This window comes from Chlorocebus sabaeus, chromosome 2 (assembly GCF_047675955.1).
Source record: "Chlorocebus sabaeus isolate Y175 chromosome 2, mChlSab1.0.hap1, whole genome shotgun sequence".
NCBI classification, from domain to species: Eukaryota; Metazoa; Chordata; class Mammalia; order Primates; family Cercopithecidae; genus Chlorocebus; species Chlorocebus sabaeus.
Window position 1 is genome coordinate 19,075,152 of NC_132905.1, and position 15,216 is coordinate 19,090,367.

The following is a 15,216-nucleotide window of genomic DNA, read 5'->3' on the forward strand; positions in this document are numbered from 1 at the left end:
AAATATTTGAAAGATACAGCCATATTGTTGCACGTAGTGAGAGACTGAATGTACAAATGGACAATCCCAGAATATATATAAAAATAGAACTTTGACCCACAACCCGCAGTAACCTGCCCAGGAAACCAACCCCATATCTACAATAAATAGCCCAGGTTGCCAGCCTGCTGTAAGTCAGACTTGCAGGAAGCCAGATTGCTATCTCCAGTGGCAACCCAGGAAGCTAAACAATAACTTCTGTAACAATCAAGTCAAAATGGTCAGGACTTGATTAATAACTGACAGCTTCCCCAATTTTTGTCTCCACTTCCAACTTAGGATCAAACAGAGAAACAAAATATGCACCCCTAAATCAATCACATAGGATGTCCTGCTTCTAGTTAGCCCTCCTACAGCTTTCCCATGCCAACAGCTTCCAACAGGGCATCCCTGAAGCCTTCCTTTTTTTTCTACTATAGAGCTTTCCCATTCCTTTGTCTGCCTTTGAGTTTCTGCCAAAATGCAGGTAACAGTGGCTGACTTTTTTGCTGTAGCAAGCTCACAATACCTTTTTGCTTATTTCCACAGTACCTATAGGTAGCTCATTCTCATTACTGTATAGTATTCCACTATGCAAATCTATGTAATTTATTTATGCTGCCACTGGGCATCTGGATGGTTTCCAGTATGGCAAAATTATAAATGCCATTATGAATATTCTAGTACATGTCTTGTGGTAAAAACGCATACATTTCTGTTGAGAAAATACCTAGGGAAGGAATTGCTAGGTCACGGGTATATTCACCAGTACTAAGAGTTCCAGTTGCTCCACATCCTCACCAGTACCTGGCATTTTTATTTCTTCCATTTTAGTTATTATCGTGGGTACACGGTAGTAATGCATTAAGGTTTTAATCTGTATAGTTGTCCCTTGGTATCTGTGGTGAACTGGTTCCAGGAACTCTGATGGATACCAAAATCTGCATGCAGATGCCTAAGTCCTTGATATGAAATGTCCTAGTATTTGCATATAACCTACGTACATCCTACTGTATAATTTAAATCATTTCTAGATTATTTATAATACCTAATACAATGTTATGCAAAATACATAATGTAAATGCTATGCAAATTACTGCTATCCTGTATTGTTTAAGGAATAAGAAGAAGAAAAACAGATACAATTTTTTTTTTTTTTTTGAGACGGAGTCTTGCTCTGTCACCCAGGTTGGAGTGCAGTGGTGCAATCTTGGCTCACTGCAACCTCCGCCTCCCGGGTTCAAGCAATTCTCCTGCCTCAGCCTCCCAAGTAGCTGGGATTACAGGCACGCCACCACACCCAGCTAATTTTTGTATTTTTAGTAGAGACAGGGTCTCACCATGTTGGTCAAGCTGGCCTTGAACTCCTGACCTCAAATGATCCAGCAGTCTCAGCCTCCCAAAGTGTTGGGATTACAGGCGTGAGCCACTGTGCTGGGCCATTTTTCTTTTCCTAATATTTTTGATCTGTGATTGGTTGATGTAGAATCCATGGATACGGAGGGCTGGCTGTATTTTCCTGATGACTGAAGTTGAGCACTATTTCGTGAAGGCATAGTTTCAAAATGCATAAATTATGCCAGTTCCTTGCTTAAAACCCTTTGACGGCTCTCCATCTCATCAGCAGTAACACCCAAACCCCTTCCCATGGACCATAAGGCCCTGAACATTCTTGCCTTCACCCACCTTGTACACGCTCTTCCAGCCAGAGAAGAATCCTTCCATTCTTCCAACAAGCCAAACTTTTGTTCTTATCTCAGGGTCTTTGTTCTTGCTGTTCCCTCAGCCTGGCTGGCTCCTTCTTGTCATGCAGGTCTCATTACAAACACTGTTTCTCGGCCGGGCACGGTGGCTCACGCCCGTAATTCCAGCACTTTCAGAGGCCGAGGTGGGCAGATCACGAGGTCAGGAGATCGAGACCATCCTGGCTAACACGGTGAAACCCCGTCTCTGCTAAAAATACAAAAAATTAGCTGGGCGTGGTGGCGGACGCCTGTAAACCCAGCTACTCGGGAGGCTGAGGCAGGAGAATGGCGTGAACCCAGGAGGTGGAGCTTGCAGTGAGCCAAGATCACGCCACTGCACTCCAGCCTGGGCGACAGAGCAAGACTCTGTCTCAAAATAATAATAATAATAATAATAATAATAATAAAATAAATAAATAAACATCGTTTCTCCAGAAGCGTTATTCTATATAAAGCCATCTCTCCCTACACATACACACACACACGCACACACATACACATGCACACGTTACTCTCAATCCCATTACCCTGTTCTTTTCTTTTTAATGTACTTCATCATTCTCTGAAATCACCATGTGTTTACATGTTATATAGAATTTCTGTGAAAACAACAGCTACAGATCTAAACTAATCTTGAGCAAGTGACTCAAAAATCACAATCATCACTGCCATTGACGACGTGGTTTTCTGAAATGGAGAACAACTCTTAGTAAAGGTCCAAACAAAACAAACTACAAGTGACTCTCCATTCTTCATAGTTCATTCTTAAAAAAAAAACCACCACCACAGTAAAACCATATAAAAAGTACTTTGTGTTTACATGTAAATGAACTTTGGTTTAGTATCACATGTTTATAAACAAAATTTTCACCACAATTTATAATCAGTGGAACATCTGAATGTTGTGCTGGACACTGGACAGATGTTTGTTATGCAGGACTGTCCCAGAATGCATTGCAGAGCATCTAGCAAACCTGCCCCTGCCCATTAAATGCTGGTAGGGCTCCTCAATTGCTGTCACCACAAAGAAATTCTCCTACGTTTCCAAAACACCCCCTGGTGGGCAGTACTGCACACTGTAAAAGTCCGTCTGTCTATAGAAAGGGTACACTATCATGTACCTAAGAGTGTGTGTGAGAAAACAAATGAAGTCATCTAAATGGCTCTGCATTGTGCCTGGCAGATAATAAGTGCTTAATAAATATAAACTTATTTCATCCCTCCTTCTTTCTTTCATCTGGCCACAGGTTCTCAGTGTGACCAATAAGGAACATCTGTCATCAACCCTGGCCACAGGAAGGAAGGTACACTAAATATTTCAAGGAGTGAGGTGAGTAAATTAGGGAACGATAAACACACTTATCACCCCACTCCAAGAAAGGCCCACAGAATAACATGACAGTTATTCACACAGACTGTGGAACTGTTCTATTAAATACTGTATAGCAATTTGACTCAAGAGAACTACACTTACTTTTCAATATAACTCTATTCCCCCTCTGCTCTGAGGTCAAATTTTAAGACTGAAAAAAAACCCAGGGTCAGGCTGGAGAACTATTCCTGGATAAGAATAGGCCATAACAGGACAGGAACCTGCTGCTCCACCTCTGAATGCTGGGCCATGTCTGGCCTGGCTTCATGCAGCAGCAGGTGGGAATGAAGGATTCCAAGGTGATCGACATCTCACACTAGAGGCTTTATACAGGCGGGTTCTTCTGTCCAGGATGCCTTCTCCCCTTCACTTCCTACTCTTTATTAACCTAGCCATCTCTTCTTCATTTTTAAAGTTTCAAGGTATATTGTCTCCTCTAGAAGAGTTTCCTTGGACATCCCCGCAGAACCGTCACTCCCTCTTCTGTGCATCCACAGGCCCTGTAACTTCTTCTACCATGGTATGTTCAATGTTGTGTGTTTTTGTGCTTGGTTAACTCCCCAGATGCTCTGCAAGAACTGTGTCTGGTTCATCTTTATATTCCTGACAATTAGCTCAGTACCCTGACACACAACAGAAGCCCAACAAAAGTTTACCTACCTCTCTCCCCAGCTTTGGCTCTTAGAATAAACACACTACAGAGTCGATGTCACAAAGATTGTTCACAGCACCATTATTCAGGCTATATATGGAGGTTCTCATTAATAAGGGTTTGTGGTCCAAAGAACAGTTTATTTAAAACAAAGGTGATGAGGTATAGGAAGAAGAAAGGAAGGAGAACAACAATTCTAACATAAAAACACAGGAAGCATTTCAAACTTAAAAAAAAAAAAAAAAAGGAGTGGGGACAATGGAGGAAGCTACGTCTCATACAAACTGCTGACCTCAATTGATTACTTACATCCAAACCTTACAAAATAGCATTTCAAGTCAGCACTTAAGCCAGTGTTATTAGATTTTCTTACAAAAAGTTAAAGCTACAAACTTCACATTTTTAAACTGTACATAGCAACAGCATTTAAGCTTTTTTTTTTTTTTCCAAGTTGGTCCGAGTGCAAGCTGGTAAAAGAGATTTTTTTCCAAACACAAACAAGAACATGTATTCCAAAGACAATGAATATAATACTGATGAAAACATAAACATAGTGCTTAAGAAAAGATGGGGTGAGGTGGAGATGTAGACTGGGCAGGAACAAATTTCTAGTAAATGAGGAGCTGCAATCTTTAGAGGCAATATGGTATGCTAGAAAGGACACTGGAATAAGAATCAGAAGACCTGGATTTGAATCCTGGCTCAGCCATATTCTAGCCACATGACCTTGAGCAATAGACTTTACCTCTCCAAGCCTCAATTTTCACATCTGTAAAATGAGGATAATAATACCTATATTTCCCAGCACTATTAAGTTTCTATAGATATAGGGCTATTCAGATTATCTACTTCTTCTTTTTTTTATTGAGACAGGGCCTCATTCTGTCATGCAGGCTGGAGTGCAGTGGTGGGACCATGGCTCACTGCAGCCTCGACCTCCCTGGGCTCAGGTGATCCTTCCACCTCAGCCTCCTGACCAGCTGGGACTACAGGTGTGTGCCACATGCCCAACTAATTTTTTTTTTTTTTTTTTTTTTTTTTTTTTTGTAGAGATGGGATTTCGCCATGTTGCTCAGGCTGGTATCTATTTCTTCTTGAATGAATTTTGGTACTTTTTTATTTTTCAAGGAATTTGTCTATTTTGTTGAAGTTGTTAAATTTATTAGCAAAAAATTATTCATAATATTCTATTGGCTTTTTAATACCCATAGGATGTATCATGATGTCACTTCTCTCATTCCTGATATTGAAAAGACTTACTGAGTTTTAAATGGTATAAATTTCTGCCATCTGGCAGGTGCTAAATGTTTCCTAGATCGAAATCTATAGTCTCAAGGAGTTAAGGCTACAATTCTCAAGTTGCTTCAGATGACTGGTTCTATTTATCAATACGTCTATCGATCCACTCATCCACTCATCCATGAATCCTCTCACCCTTCCTCTTCCCCGTCAAACATTCATCCATCCAATTGGTGGCTAGGGGAAAAGGACAAAAAAGAAAAAAAAAAGGAAATTCAAAATTTCTACTTCAAAATTACTGATGGAGCAATTAAGATATTCTTAAAGAATTCTGAGATTTTTGGCCAGGCACGGTGGTTCACGCCTGTAATCCCAGCACTTTGGGAGTCCAAGGCAGGTGGATCACAAGGTCAGGAGTTCACGACCCACCTGGCTAATATGGTGAAACCCCGTCTCTACTAAAAATACAAAAATTAGCCAGGCGTGGTGGAGCAGCACCTGTAGTCCCAGCTACTTGGGAGGCTGAGGCAGGAGAATCACTTGAACCCGGGTGATGGAGGTTGCAGTGAGCTGAGATGGCGCCACTGCACTCTAGCCTGGGCGACAGAGCAAGACTCCATCTCAAAAAAAAAAAAAAAAAAAAAAAAGGATTCAGAGATTTTTTTTTTTTTTTTTTTTTTTTTTTTTTAAAAAAAAAAGACAGAATCAGGTCATTGTTCTTGAAAGCAGAGAACAAGCGAGGACCTTAAATTTCCCTGGAAGCTCAGAGTTGCAAATGCTCAAGCAATGACTGAAGCCCAAGGTTCAATGAAAGCAAGCTGATATATCTTAATTTAGTATTCAACAACAACAACAAAAAACTAGGACTTGCTCCTTTGCCTTTCTGTCACTAGAAAACAAATATACCTTGTCAGGAAATTTCTCTGATCCAAAACAAATTGACTTCTGGCCAAAAGGCTCCATCAAGCTGGTAAGCAATAGACTTTGTTGGATCAGCAAGCTGGGTGCACACATGCCTGAAACAAAACAAACTCCAGATCAAAGTTCATGACCCAAGAATGGTTATGGGGAAACTGAACTTTATTTTATTTGGATCTAGCTTAGGAAGGGAGAAAATGGGCTTTCTCCTCCTGTCTGGCCAAGTGCAAAGTTCTTTGTTTAAAAAAGAAAGAGAGGCCAGGAGCGGTGGCTCATGCCTATAATCCCAGCACTGTGGGAGGCCGAGGCGGGTGGATTACCTGAGGTCAGGAGTTCAAGACCAGCCTGACTGACATGGTGAAACCCCATCTCTACTACAAATACAAAAAAAAAAAAAAATCTAGGCATGGTGACAAATGCTGTAATCCCAGCTACTCAGGAGGCTGAGGCAGGAGAATCACTTGAACCCAGGAGGTGGAGGTTGCAGTGAGCCGAGATCGTGCCATTGTACTCCAGCCTGGGCGACAAGAGCGAAAATCTGTCTCAAAAAATAAAAAGAGAAGAGAGAGAGAGAGAGACAGAACTATTAATTCGCACAGCAAACGGTGCAAGGGTATGCATCATGGATGCTTTGGTTTTTAAGACTTACTTGGCAATCAGACTTAACTAATTCAGCTGTCTTTCCAACCTAAAAATGCCAGTTAGAGTTAGTCTATGCAAGAAAAGGTGGTCACTTTATTTTAAATAGGCTTGTGACTCTCCTTTTTTGTGTAAATATTGATCCCCTATAGTGATGCTATGAGTCCTGATTCTGCCATTTACTAGCTGCATGACCTTGGGAAGGAATCACTCTCTGAACTTATTTCTTCATCTACAAAATGGAGATAAAGTAGTTAAGTCATAGGGTTATTGTGAAGTTTAGAGCCTACCCAGCTCAGTGTCTGATATAATAATATGTGCTCAACAAATGGTAGCTGCCATTTATTATTCCAGCAAGATCCTCAAATTGTCCTCTGTTTTCAGTATCTGCCACATAGCTATTTCAGTGGCCAAACCCTGAAGACCAACAACTGCCTCTTGCATTTTTTAAAAACTTGCTTTAATTGCAAATAACAGAATCTGGCCAAAGAAGAGGCACATTCCCTGCCTTTCCATTGATTCCCAGGTTTCAGGAGCAAAAGCAATTATGGAGTCAAATTACAGTATCCTGAGGTGCAAGCCAGTCATGGCTCCCCATCTGAGGGAAAGAGGTAAAGTTGCAGGAAGATGGCTCTATGCTGTCTTTTGCAAAGCCCTCTGATTTGCTTCAGGCCCGAAACCTGCCTCCATGGGTGCTTGTCTGCTATATCTGGCAGATGTTGTGGAGCTCAAAGACTTGCTGAAACTGAATGATCTGGCTCGTCTAGGCAATCTTTTTACATCCAGGTCATACCTACTGAAGAGACAAGGCAAGAGCAAGTTCCTGTTAGCAAGATTCCCTGGAATAATTAACCAAGACTGACACAGGTCTCTTCCCCCAAAGAAGGGGCTGCATGGTTCGGTGGCCTGGGAGTGAGGACCCTGAATTCTAGTCCGAGCTCTTATGCTAACTTGCTTTGTGATTTTGGCCATTTCCCTCTACACCTCAGTTTTCTGATCACCCGTACAAGAGGGTCAGACCAGATGATCTCTATAGTCCCTTCCAGCTCTGACATTCTGTGTGTTCAGTTCAGGTTGAGCCTCCTGGAGAACAAATCTTAGTCTAATATTCATTTATCCTTTCCAGGCTGCTTAGCAGTGAAAGAGAAAAGAAAACAGTCACATATTTGAATGTGGGTCACAAAAGCAATCCTCTCTACCCCTGTGTGTAAGGAATGTGGAGCAAAATGCCACGTGTATGATTTTTACATGAACAATGAGAGCTTTGAAAATGCTTTTCCTTTATGGACTGAACACAGCCCCGTGTTTGCTGAGAGTTCCTGGTAGACCTATCCCCTCAGTGGATCATGTCTCCTCTTAAGGCACTGGGCAGTATCTGTGCTGTGACTTTAGGCAGTTGAGAGAGTGGAGATGGATGAAAGGCATTGAAAGAGCAAAGGCCAATTTGCAAAGAGGGTACCAGGCTTCTCCTGGGACTCAAAGAGTAAACACAAACTCTCAAAGCTTTCCCTTGGACATCACCAGTAGCTCCAGAAGCCAGTGATGACCACACAAGGCTGAAACCATGGTAAAAGAACTGTCCCAAACCTAATTTTTAAATGCAGCCCTGCAAAGGGGGAGGTTGGCTCCTGGGATTCAGTGACCCCCTAACAACCTCCCGGTGTCCTCTGCCCTCATGTTCCACAGTACCATAATCTTACAGAAGAGGCAAACTGTTTAAAACTGTACCTGTACAGAGATGCCACCACATTGAGTGGGGAATCTATTTATAATTTATATATATATATGCATATTTATATATATTTTAAAAGACTTCCAGAAAGAACAATTGAAAGCTATTGGGAGAAGAAAAACAAACAGACAATGTAAAACTTTCCCAGCTATCACTCAACTAGGAGTCTCTGTTCCTGGGGTTTAAAACTCTGAGTTAAAAGCGCCAATATAAATCCTTTGAAATAATATACCTGACCAATGTACATACACACATCAAGATGGCACGCTGGCTGTCAAGAGAGCCCTTCCCACTGGCGCACATTCCTGAGTTCACAAAGGTGCTGTGGAGAGTCGACAGAGTAGAAGTGCTGGCTAACAGATGTGAGGCAAGCCATCCAGAATTCATCCAAAGCCTGGGTGGAGCTGGGGCCCTCACAGCCTGGCCTTGCTCAAAAGTTTTGTTGCCGTCTCTTCTTAGCCTCAATGGCATCCAGGATGGGCTGCCGCTTGGACTGGTACTTCTGCCGGATCTCTTCAATCTCCTGCTCCATCATGGGGTCCAGGGCCAAGAGCCTCTTCTGAAGGTCCTCCACTGTCCAACTCTTAAGCTAGAAGAGAAGTGGAAAGTATCGTCACGACAAAGCTTATGTCGGTGGCAGAACAGTGGAGAAGCCCAGCCTTCCCCGGCACCCACAGGGAAGGGAGACAGGAGGAAGACACTGTGGTCAGATCACAGGTTGGGTGGTGGTGGTTGGAAAGTGACAATTCATTCCAAAGAAAGGCATACCTTGAAGCTTGTCTGAGATAATGTACCCCCGGGAGAGTTCTAAGTGCTAACCGCTTTGATTTAATGTGCCTTGACCAAGAACTTAGTGAATAAATACTCTTACCTCCCCTATCTTTTAAATTAATTAAATATAGATTCACTGTTAGGGCATTAACGGTAACTTGCTGTATGTGAAATAATGGTTGCCTCCCCATTTTTGTTCTGTCCACAAGATGAGCATCTATCTGGACAGCGCCTTTCCCACTTTCAGGATACACCATGGAAGATAGATGCTGACGAGGCGCAGATGCCATCCCCTAACCTTGCCTTCCCACACCCCCAATGTCTTGGCACTGCCCTATTATCATCACCAGCATTTACTTGAGGCTACTATATGCCAGGTAACACTCTAAGCCCCTTGGGAATACAGACGCAACCCTTGGGCAGGGGTTGGCGGTAAGGGTGGGTAATTGGAAAAACCTCAAACTTCTGAGATTAATTTCTATCATCCAGAGGGAAAAAAGGAGTTGATATATAAATTAATAATAATGGTTGGCATTTAGTGCTTTGTATGCACCAGACACTGAGTGCTTTACATATATGGATTATTTTAATCCTCACAGCAACCCATGCTACGAGGACATTATTATCCAAATGTTACAGATGAACAGCCCAAGGAGGAGGGTAGCTAAGTAACCTGCCCAATGTCTCCCAACTAGTAAATGGCAGAGTCAAGACTCAAATCTGCCCGGGCGCGGTGGCTCAAGCCTGTAATCCCAGCACTTTGGGAGGCCAAGATGGGCGGATCACGAGGTCAGGAGATCAAGACCAGCCTGGCTAACACGGTGAAACCCCGTCTCTACTAAAAAAATACAAAAAACTAGCCGGGCGAGGTGGCGAGTGCCTATAGTCCCAGCTACTCGGGAGGCTGAGGCAGGAGAATGGCATAAACCCGGGAAGCGGAGCTCGCAGTGAGCTGAGATCCGGTCACTACACTCCAGCCTGGGCGACAGAGCGAGACTCCATCTCAAAAAAAAAAAAAAAAAGACTCAAATCCAGGCAGCGTGGCTCTAGAGTCCATGCTCTTAACCAGTGTTGCAGAAGAGCAGACTAGCAAAGCACAGGCTTTAGAACTAACTCAACCTTTGTTTAAAACGTGGTTCTGCCTGTTGCAGATGCCATGAGACTCTGTCAAGTTACCAATCTCTCCAGGCCTTCCCCATCTACAGAAGTGGGACAGCAGTGCCTCATCACATGTATTGTAAGAATTAAAAGAAATCACAGCTGTAAAGTTCTCAGCACAGTACCTGGTAAACTATGTGTGTAAAGACAGCAATGGGTGTTATAAGCCTCTCTCTTCATAAAAGCCCATGGGTGCACCAGTGTTCAACCTGTGTCTGCAGCTGTGGGGCAAGGGGCTCTGCTGCCATGTGTGTGGAGTGTTCAATGATTCCAAGCCGGGCCAGTCTTGGCTGTCAGGGGTGGGAATGAATGCTGGCATTATCCACAGTGGGTGGTGATACTTTATTCTGTGTGCTCACAACCAGTTTAATAGGTACAGTGTTTCAAGAACTCAAAGTGTTACAAGAGGTCTGTTGTGCCCACATTTAGAAAATCATGATCCTTGGCCCCTTCCTGAGGTCTCCACAGGAAAGTAGTATAGGAGCTGGGTGAAGGGCCCTCTGTCTGTCTACCCTTCCTTGAGTGGGTGGAGTGAGAGCAAGTGTGAAGTGCTACAGTGGCCTCCCTAGAAATGGCCTGTCACCACAGGAATTTTCCTTGGCCTGCTTCAGGGAGGATGTCTGAGAAGTGAGAAAACCCTAATAGTTCAAGACGAAAGGTTCTTTGTAATGTGAGTATGGAAGACTTGAGAGTGTGGGTAAATGCTGGAAAGTTGGGCTGGAAAAAAAAAATGCATCTTTCCAGCCTGTGGTTTTATACTACCTTAGAGGTTGGTGTTCTTGGCCCAAGGACACTCCGAATAGCAATGCTTGCCTAGTCTTTGGCATTTTCAATTCCTTCTGCAAAGAGAGAATTCCCCAAGCCTACTACTGAATGTAACTGGTAGTTAAGAATGTAATCTTTGGGATCACAGGTCCTAAATCTATACTGGCTATGTAGCCTTAAACAGTAATTTCACATCCTGAGCCTCGGTTTCCTCCTTTGGAAAACAGACAATACTAGTTCGTTCCTCCACCCTGGTGCTGTACTAAGACTTACATGAGACAATGGTCTGATGGTCTTAGCTCAGAACTTCATATGGTATGTGTTGGGCAGATAGATATTCCATAAGTGGAAGTTATCACTGTTGTTATTGTTGCTATTCTTATTCATATTATTATTGTATATATGATTGGTCTCTAATTAACCTTCCATAAAGAAGCTGTTTCTGTAACCTGTATTTCAAGCTAGAATCAAATGTGAAAAAGAAAATATTCTACTCTATTCTGTGCTAATGCCTAAGGGCTGGTACATAATACCTGTTAACTTACATACAGTTGAACAAAATATTTTTCACCCATCTATTTATAAATACTCATTGAACACCTACTATGGGTCAGGTGCTGTTCGAGGCACATAGGTTACTCTACTGAAAACAAACGAACAAACAAAAATCAGAGCCCTTGTGAAGCTTACATTTTAGTGAAGCAAGGAAAATAGCAATAAACACAGTAAATTAGTAAATTATTATCATATTAGAAGGTGCTCTGGAAAAAAAGAAAATAAAAAATAGTGTGAAAGAAGGGGAGCTGGGAATTAGGAGGGTAGACTTGCTTTTCATCTAGCCACTAGGATGAAGAGTAAATTGCAAAATGAAGAAATGTAAGTTAGTGGAGCTGCACCGACTTTGCAACTTGTTCTGCAACTTTGGGCAAGCCCCTTCTCCTCCTTAGACCTTAATTTCCCCATTTGTAAGACAGGGCTAACTAGATGATCTCAGAAGTCTTTCCAGACTCAATGTTTCTCAGTGTATGACCTATGGATCACCTGTATCAGAATCACTTGCGAAAAATACAGATTCCTAAGCCCCAACCCAAAGCTACTTAATCAGACTCCCTGGGAGGGGAAGCACAGGATTTTACATTTTGAAGAAGCTATTCACACTAGGCATGGTGGCTCATGCCTGAATCCCACTACTCTCGGAGACTTAGGTGGGAGGACTGCTTGAGCCCAGGAACTCCAGACCAGCCTGGGCAACACAGTGAGATCCCATCTCTATGGGGGAAAAAAAAAATTAGCCAGGTGTGGTGGTGCACACTTATAGTCCCAGCTACTTAGGAGGCTGAGATGGGAGGATCGCTTGAGCCCACTCCGAGGCTGCAGTGAGCTGTGACTGAGCCACTGCACTCCAGTCTGGGCAACAGAGCAAGACCTTGTCTCAAAAATAAATAAATAACAATAAAAATAAACAAAAATAAAGAAGCTATACAGGTATTTCTTATAAATCCTCAAGTTTGATAAACATGATTCTGTATCTTCCTTATTTTTCTGTTAGTAAAATTCTCAGAAAGTATTGCTGCCTGTCTCCGGTCTAAAGCTTCTCCTAGGTTTCCGATTTCCAGGCAGCTTTGTTGCCCTTGATTCTAATCTGGGGGCGACAAGTACCCTTGCTTTATCTCAGCCACCTTCAGACTAATTTATGGCTGTCCTAAGAACTTTGGGGCTTAAGTTACATCTGACCTATTAGAACACAGCCAGTCAGGCACTGCTGATGACTCAGTCATATCATCCAGATATGGATTTTTCCAAAAAACAAGCTCAGACAATAGTTTCATGGCGCCAAGTGTAGCATTTCACCTCCCTGGTCCTTGGTGGCATAAATATATTTCAAATGGATATCTTGCAGTAAAATAACTGTGGTGCTACAGTTCTGCTACCGCCAGAATCTTGAAGCAGCAAATTCTCAGTCCAGCCAGAGGTCTTTCCAGACTCAATGTTTCTCAGTATATGACCTATGGATCACCTGTATCAGAATCGTTTGCTAAAAATACAGATTCCTGAGCCCCAATCCAAAAACAGCTCAAGCAGCTTGAGCTGTTTTCACTAGGCATGGGAAATATCACCATTCAGTACCTCATCTATCCCACAGGATCTGGATATCCTCCATACGCCATACTCACACACCCAGATCAGCTCCTACTGGATATTTCAGTCCCTGATTATCTCGTGAAAATCTGTGATATGGTTTGGCTGTGTCCCCACCCAAATCTCATCTTGAATTATAGCTCCCACAATTCCAACATGTTATGGGAGGGACCCAGTGGGAAGTAATTAAACAGCATGGTCAGGTCTTTCCCATGCTATTCTAATGATAGTAAGTCTGACGAGATCTGATAGTTGTCTTTTTTTTTTTTTTTTTGAGACGGAGTCTGGCTGGGTCCCCCAGGCGAGTGCAGTGGCAAGATCTTGGCTCACTACAACCTCTGCCTCCTGGGTTCAAGTGATTCTCCTGCCTCAGCCTCCCAAGTAGCTGGGATTACAGGCACCTGCCACTGCGCCCGGCTAATTTTTATATTTTTAATAGCGACAGGGTTTCGCCATGTTGGCCAGGCTGGTCTCAAACTCCTGACCTCAGATGATCTGCCCACCTCAGCCTCCCAAAGTGCTGGGATTACAGGTGTGAGCCACCACGCTAATAGAATCTGCAGCTTAACACATCCAAAGCAAAACTCTTGAGTCACATCCCTTCCTCATCACCAAATCTTGTCTCCTTACTCCCCAGTCTTCCCCATCTCAGGAATGGTATCACCATCCTTCCATTTGCTCAAAATCATCCCCGATCCTTCCTTTTCCCTCACCCCCGCCTCCTGCCAACATCCAATCCTTTAGCAGCCCTATCAATTTTGTCCCCGAAACACTGGTATAACTCAAACCCAACCACTTTTTTCTACCTCCATCTACCTTGGTCCAGGCTATCATCATCTCACAGCAACAAACATAATTAAAAATACGAAATGAATCTAATCACATCAGCCTTAAGTTTCTTTCCTATTGCACTGAGAATAAAATCCAACTCATCAGTGGCTATAAGGGCCTCATATGGCTGGCCCCTGCCTCCCCTCTGACTTTATAACCTATTACTCTCTCCTTTGCTCAGGACCCTACAGCTACACTTTATTTTAGATCCTCAAACAGGCCATATTTTTGCCAGCCTCAGTGGCCTACAGAGTTAATGAATCTTCTGCCTGCATGGTTCAGGCCCTGTTCTTCCTTATCCTACAGGTTTTAGTTTAGATGTCAACTCCTCAGAAGATGCAGGCAAGCCTTTTCTGACCATCTTATCTAGAAAGGCTGCCTCCTCTCCACTATTCTCTATCTCAGCCTCTTGTTTTCTTCAAAACAATCATGCACCTTGTAATTATTTTTGTTTATTTTCTTTTACTTGTCTCTCTTACTAGGATATAAGTTTTGTAAGGGATTGACCTTGTCTTGTTTACTATGCTAAACACAATACTGGTTGAAGAAATGAATAAATTATCCTTCATTTCTAGTCAAATAAGAACAAAAGCCACTGAAATGAATGAAGCCAGCTTATACAGGGCATCATCATGTGCAGCAAGGTTCTGGATGGGTGCTGAGAAGAGTCAGTGTAGAATGAGAAGTGAGTTCTGCCTTCAAGGAGCTTTTAAACTTAAAAGTAATTCCCCTCAACATTCTTTTGAAATCAAAGGAAATCTCTGTTCACTTAATGAAAATGTCTGTGTTTTGTACTATCTGATAAGAAGCAGGGCTCCAGTCCCGGCTCAGTTATCTCTAAAGGCATGTCCATTTAAACTGTTTATTCAAACAAAAAGAACTTCTGTTATAAGAAATACACTTGGGAAGAATGAGATCATCAAAAGAATAAGAGACAGGATCCCGCTGGACAAGACAAAGTAAAGGCCAACTCTACAGCCACAGACTTGCTACTGAAGGTGGGTTTTGCTGAAGAGATCAGACCAAGTACAAGGATTTCTGAGTCTCTTTCTGGGAGAGATCACAGTGGAAGAAAAAACTAAAATAAGCCTCTTAATCATGGTTATTTAGAAATTCCTTGCCATAATAAGGCTAAGCAACACATCAGGCTTGGGTAAAGGAAGAGACGGGCTCTGAGCCTGACAGTACTAATGTCTTATGGGCACTCACTCACTCACTATTATCTAACACCTAGACT

General features: G+C 42.6%; 1 protein-coding gene across 3 annotated transcripts in view; it reads right to left on the bottom strand.

Annotated features, from left to right (window-relative positions):
- Window positions 1–3,906: 3,906 nt before the first annotated feature.
- STK4 (serine/threonine kinase 4) overlaps window positions 3,907–15,216 on the bottom strand; it is a 107,025-nt gene continuing 95,715 nt past the window's right edge. For all 3 annotated transcript variants that reach the window (XM_008016366.3, XM_037982740.2, XM_073006292.1), the window contains one exon: window positions 3,907–8,904. In XM_008016366.3, the coding sequence (XP_008014557.1) occupies window positions 8,746–8,904 (159 nt within the window). In that variant the 3' untranslated portion in view covers window positions 3,907–8,745. The remainder of the gene's footprint in view (window positions 8,905–15,216) is intronic.